This window comes from Lottia gigantea (assembly GCF_000327385.1).
Source record: "Lottia gigantea unplaced genomic scaffold LOTGIsca_59, whole genome shotgun sequence".
NCBI classification, from domain to species: Eukaryota; Metazoa; Mollusca; class Gastropoda; family Lottiidae; genus Lottia; species Lottia gigantea.
The window spans coordinates 1,535,100-1,542,209 of NW_008710013.1; the positions used below are offsets into that span (position 1 = coordinate 1,535,100).

General features: G+C 34.9%; 1 protein-coding gene across 1 annotated transcript; it reads right to left on the reverse strand.

Moving 5' to 3' along the window:
- Positions 1-5,904: 5,904 nt before the first annotated feature.
- LOTGIDRAFT_127919 (hypothetical protein) lies at positions 5,905-6,729 on the reverse strand (the record flags this gene model as incomplete). The annotated part of the gene is made up of 1 exon (XM_009063688.1): positions 5,905-6,729. One exon carries the CDS (start codon positions 6,727-6,729, stop codon positions 5,905-5,907), a length of 825 nt encoding a protein of 274 aa, XP_009061936.1.
- Between the last annotated feature and the right edge of the window lie 381 nt (positions 6,730-7,110).

Here is a 7,110-nt window from a genome sequence, read left to right on the forward strand (position 1 = left end):
TCGTATTTTCATGTAAGATCTTATCGAACTAAGCTTGCCGTGTTTCTTTTTCATGACATTACTTGTAGTATGTTTTTCTATTATTTATCGTTGGACATATTTTCAGAGCTAATCAAAAGATTGTCAATCAGTGTAACTCTTTAAGACACCTCTCTCCAAGTCCAATGGTTCATACAAATAATGTCCAAGAAGCGCGGCGTTACTCCAAAGCTAGAACTGCATCTGCCAGTTTGTAATTCTTTGCCATGATGAGAGCGATGTAAAATACCAAAACTAGTTAGCAAAATATTTTCACACCATCGTTAATCTCGTCTTTATTGTCCATGGTTATTAAAACATACATTACAAAATGTTAGTGAAATTGATAAAATGATAAAAGATATGTATCAGTGTCTGGAGTTATCTTAAATGAAAATCTGGTTTCTTGTTAATAACCTATCTATGTAAATGGTGGCTTTATTTTAATAATTACAATGACTTTTTCATTAACGAGAAATATATATTTTTTTAAAAAATAGGCCAATCGATTCATATAAGATTTGAACGACATACAGAAGCGAGGAGCACATATAACAAAACACAAGGCAATATTATGGAATGTAACACACACCTTTAATAAAGTTAGGCAAACAACGTTTCAACACAATATACACGTGTCGTCATCAGATGTAGTGGCAAAGAAATAACAAAATATTTACCAACAAGAAACATAGAGATTGAGAGAGACAATAAATAAGATAGCTTGCCAGGCAAGGTAATATAGGCCCACTGGCAGCTTTGATTTTAAATAAAAATATTTGAAAGTACAGTAGCAATTACCCGTATGAAATATTCAACCTTACAGTTCTTTTGAACTTTTTGAGGCGATACTGAATAATATTTCCAAGTTTCATCAAAATCTGTCAAGAATTGGGCCTTCTAGAATGTTTACAGTATAAACTTGAACGCATTTTTAAGAACAAAGGCAATTAATCATTTTCCTGATTTTCGAAAGGGTTCATCCTTGGGTGATTACATTCACTCACACCAAGTTTCGTCGAAATCCATCAAGAATTGTGCCATGAAGAGTGTTTACGTGCTAAAAATTGAACGCAATAACTTTACTCATATCATATATTTTCCAGTTTGTCTGATTTTCAATAGCGTTCATCCTTGGGTGATAATAAACACTCACACCAAGAAATCCGTCAATAATTCCACCTTCTAGAGTGAGCGTTTCAGGAACAATGGCAATAACTCATACTAAATATTTTCCGATTTTTCTGATTTTCAAAAGGCTTCATCCTTTGGTGATAACAAACAACTATACCAAGTTTCATCGATATCAGTCAAGAATTGTGCCTTGTAGAGTGTTTACGAGCAAGTGTGAACGGACGTACGGTGTTTTTGACCTGGTCTTTCATTCTGGTGGAGAGGGGTCTGCATGTTTCGCCTAAGTATATGGCACTAAAGTTACACAGTCTCATATTTAACTCCACTGGGGTCAGGTTTCTTGTTAGATCTTGGTCTGCCGTTAGCTGCAGTGATTTGATGTTGTTACTTGAGGTGAAATATGAATCTATGGATAGTTGTTATTTTAGGAGGCGTCTTATTTTGTAGCTGGTAGGACCTATTCTGGGTTTGTCGGCACTGGAACCATTCATTGATATTCTTCGCGGTCTGTAATTTAATTACGTTTTTGTTTGAGAAAGATTATGTAACAAAGTAGTAGTCATAAGATCATATCGAGCCGTCTCGATTCAAGACGGGAGACGTTCTCAAGGTCTAAAAGCACACTGACAAACAGAGGACGGGCATTACTCGGAACACTTCCTCCTTCACTGCCCTCTTTATCATGACCAGCGTTTGCGAACAATTCATGAGCTGAACCCATTTTATCTTGATCCCCGGATTATGATAAAAGGTGATGGAAGTCTATCTGTAAATGGTAAGAGCTATCTCTGGTTTGATGATACTGTGATCTACCTTTAACTTGATTTAACAATACTATGATCTACTTTCAAATACTATGATTTACCTACAATACTTATAAAATCTGAAGATACATCCTGTAGTTACTTGGTTTGGTGATACTCTGATTTACATCCTATGCTTACTTGGTCTGGTGTTCGATGATCTACCTCCTATACTTACTTGGTTTGGTGATTCTATGATCCACCTCCAATACGTACTTGGTTTGGTGATACTCTGATCTACCTTCAATACTACTTGGCCTGGTGATACTATGATCTATCTCAAATACTTACGTGGTCTGGTGATACTCTGATCTACATTCTATACTTACTTGCTTTGTTGATACTATGATCTACCTCCTTTTCCTACTTGGTTTGGTAATACTATGATCCACCTCCAATACTTACTTGGTTTGGTGATACTCTGATCTCCTTCCAATACTACTTGGTCTGGTGATCGATGATCTACCTCATATACTTACTTTGTTTGGTGATACTCTGATCTACATTCTATACTTACTTGCTTTGTTGATACTATGATCTACCTCCTTTTCCTACTTGGTTTGGTAATACTATGATCCACCTCCAATACTTACTTGGTTTGGTGATACTCTGATCTACCTGCAATACTACTTGGTTTGCTGATACTATGATCTGCCTCCTATACTTACTTGGTTTGCTGATATTATGATCTACCTCCTATACTCACTTGGTTTGGTGATACTATGATCTACATCCTTTTCGCACTAGATTTGTTGATACTATGATCTATGGTCTATATGCACCTAGTTTGTTGATACCTTAAGCTATATTATATATTTTATACTCATATGATTTTGCCCTCGGCACTTATTTGGATTAACGGTACTATGATATACTCTTAATACTTGCTTGGCTGTGGTACAATGATTTACCTCCAATACATTTACTTACTTGATGTGACGACACTGTTATCTGTATTCAATATTTACCTGGTTTCATGATACTATAAGTTACTTTCATTCTCTACTTCGTGACACGTTTTCCTTATGCCATGATTTACCACTTACTTGATGTTATGATACTATAATTTACCTACAGTGCTTACATAACTTCAATCCTGCTCACGAACTATTTTTAACAAATTTCGACGCGTTTTAACAAAGTCAAGGGCAATAACTCAAAAACCGTCAAATGCGTCAAGTTAGAACTTGTCCGAGATCTTATGAATTCCAATGATCGCACCAAGTTTCATCAGAATCGGATGAAAACTGTAGCTTCAATCCTGCTCACAAACAATTTCAAACAAATTTCAAGGCGTTCTAAGTCAAGGGCAATATCTCAAAAACCGTTCATCGAAAATATGTCAAATTCGAACTTGACCGAGATGTTATCAATCTAAAGCATCACACCAAGTTTTATCAAAATCAGATAAAACTGTAGTCTCTATAGTGCTCACAAGAAATGTTGACGGACGGACCGACGGACCGACGGACAGGGGCGACGACAATATACGACCACATATTCACGTGGGCGTATAAAAAATGTATGGTTAGTATTTGAACGTTTGTCCGTGTACGTATGCAAATGTAAATGTTTTACATCTAATTGGAATAAAAAGTCACAGAAGCTCGATGGCGATACATATTCATTATCACGAGAATATTGCTGAACAATATACCGATCACTTAACTCGTCCATTAAATATATATACCATTCCATGAAAGGATGCACAATTTCTATAGATTGTTCAGAGAAATGTCTGTAAAAATATACTCATAGTGAATTACCACCTGAACATGAAAGGCAACCTTTCTTTCCTTTCTTCAATCCAACCATCCCTGATATCATTATGACCCAATGAAACCTTGAAATAATTTTGACACACTAATTGTTTGGCGGTAACCAGTTTAAAAGAAGAACATTTTAGATTTTTTTTTAAATAGGTTAATATAAATATAAGGAATCACATTCATTCCATAAAAAACACACAAACCATTCAAATCTATATCCATTTTAAAAATGTTCATAAATAATAATTTAATCAATGTCACTTTGAACTGGTATCAGTGGTAACAGTCGATGAGGAAACAAAGGAATGATCTGAATATAAACTAAGTAATTTGTCGAATTGAATCGCGTTGACCACACAGTAGATCTTAAGTATTAGACATTGTTTATGAGTGTGTATCGACAGAACAATAATTAGTTCGTTTAAGTTGAATTAGTTCAATGGGCCATAGATACGGAGGTTCTTGTGTTTGCTCGGCATTACTTACTGACGTCCGAGTATGATTTATTTCCTGCGACGGAATGTATAATAATTTTTTATTGGTGCTGGTGTACGAAAGCCGGGTCAGAATTTTTTTTCACTTCCTACTTCCGACTTCCAAGTTTTTATTTCACTTCCGACTTCCGATTTCCAAGTTTTTTACTTCGGACTTCCAAATTTTTTCCTCCAGCAAGCTGGTAATTAAGCCTACGCTTTTGTGATCATATCCAATGTTGCTTGTTAACGCGATAGAAGTCACAGTTGTCATCTGACCTCAATAAAATTTGGTTTAATTTATATCTAAGAGTCCTTAGGCACGTTCAAATTAAGGTATGATTTCACAGAGGCATAACAGAGTTTCACAACTGGTCCGCTATGCTAGAGCTTGTTCTCTTTATAAGGGCTTTCTGGCAAGAGGTCGAATATTAACCGTGAAATTACTGAAACAGGGTTACTTGACACAACAAGTGGTTGCCTAGCAAGATACGCCCGCTTTCCTGATACTTTTTCAGTATATCAAGGGCGGTCACCAATCTGTGTCAAATCATACCAAAAATCCCATTTGTGCACGATATAGTTGATTTAATCAAACACACAATATTCAATAAAATTCTGACATGAACAATCGCATTAACAAGCCAACGAATTTGATGCATTTTAACTAAGTCAAGAGAAATAACTCAAATTCCGTTTATGGAGAGATCATCAAATTTGAACTTGTCCAAGAATTCATTAATATAAATGATCACACCAAATTTAATTAAAATCAGATAACAAGCCAATTGTGGACCGACGGAAGGACAAGGGTGAAGACAATATAAAAACCGTCCAACGAAGCATCATGAATATCGAACTTGTCCAAAATCTCATCAATATATAAATGATCACACCAAATTTCATTCGAATCAGATGAAAACTGCAGTCTCTATTGCGTTAACAAGCCAATTTCAATTCGTTTAGTCTAAGTCAAGGGCAATAACTCAAAAACCGTTCATTGAAAAATTGTGAATATCGAACTTATCCAAGATCTCATTAATATAAATGATCACACGTAATTTCATTCGAATGAGATGAAAACTGTAGTCTCTATCGCGCTCACAAGTTAATTTTGACGCGTTTTGGTTAAGTCAAGGGCAATAACTCAAAAACCGTTCATCAAAAAATTGTGAATATCGAACTTGTCCAAGATCTCATCAATATACAGTGAAAAAAAAGTTGGAAGTCGGAAGTGAAAAAAAAACTTGAAAGTCGGAAGTTGGAAGTCCTGACCCGGCTTTCATACTGATGTAAAGAAAATGCAGTTGGAAGTTTAATACTAACACAATTTTTAAATCTTTCGACGACGAGTGAGCGATGAACGGAATCTACTACTTTGTAAGTGAGAAGGTATTTAAGTATATTACCACCCCACTCATCAGTGAAAGCAGATATTCTTCACTCAATTAAATCCTCTTTTTCAACTTGGAGAATCTGGATTGGCTTTGAAACTCAGCCATATTGTTTGAATATTTCGCAAGCGATACCTCTGAACAGTATTAGTGTGGTTGTGCCCAAAACATCTTATGTAATTGAACTTAAAGCTAATAGATTCAAGAATGATAATCTTGTCCACCAGGGGAGTTATCAGTAAAACTATATGAGCTAAATTAGAATTTACAAACCTAGTCCCAGAGAGGCATACGGTGATTATTTGCCTATTGGTTAGCTTTTAGCGAAAATTAACCCTATTTGGATTAAAATAAACTGTAGAGTGATCCAGTTACAACACAGATACATCAAAATCATACACAATGAAAATATTACAAATATTATCAATGATAACATACTAACCTTTTGTTTAGCAGCAGCCAATTGAAGCCTCCTCTTGTTTCCCTCATCATTGCGAAAATTTTTAATCCAAATATTGTAGCCGATTTTAGAGTAGGAAAATATCAAAATTGCAAGAGGAGCAAAATAGTGAAGTATCATCAAGGCCAAACTATATCGAGATTTTTCAAGATCACTTTCCCATATTTCAAGGCACTGTCCACTTGTGTTAGAAAAATACAAAATTTGAGAATGTAACAAAGTTGGTAACGGAATCGCAAGCGAAATCACCCAAATTGCTAATATAACAAATACTGTTTGTCGGGTAGTGATACGCCTTAAAAATGGGTGCACTATCACGACATATCTATCTATACTCATTGCCACTAGAGTATAAGAACTTAAAAACACAGTTACGACTTGAGAGTACATCACAATCGGACACATAGCAACACCAAACGGCCAATAATTCTTCAAATTAGCCACAAAGGAAAATGGTATACAAAATATAGCCACAAGAATGTCACTCACTGCTAGGTTGAAAATAAAATAGTTTGGTACTGTATGCATTCGTTTATAAGCCAGAACCAAATAGCATACGATTCCATTTCCACTAAGTGCAATAAATGTAATCAGAAAATACATAAAAATTAGAATTATTTCCACAAATTCGGAAACTTTCCATGGTGAATTTTCATCAGTAGTCGTTGTTGAGTTCATATTACGACGTTATACAAAGTTGTCTTTATCGGTGACAAACAATCTTTTCCTAGTTTTCCGAAGTTCAAAACTAGTTATCATTTTTCGTACTTGTAGTTTTCCAATTATTTGTCAATTAGCACATATAGGCTTACATCAAAAAATAGCCTGTTGATAATTTTTAACGTCACGTACAGTTTCATAACATGGTAATACGCCATTGTAAAATTCACTTTCTGTTGTTTAAATCTACCAATTACCTTATTTTGTATTCTGCTCACAATAACAATTCTGCAATAGATGTTAAAAATTCATTTTTTGTTGAAAATGTATGAGTAGTTGTGTTCAAAAATTAACATTTCCACTTCAGAGCATCGATATTTTTAATCGAACGAATATACC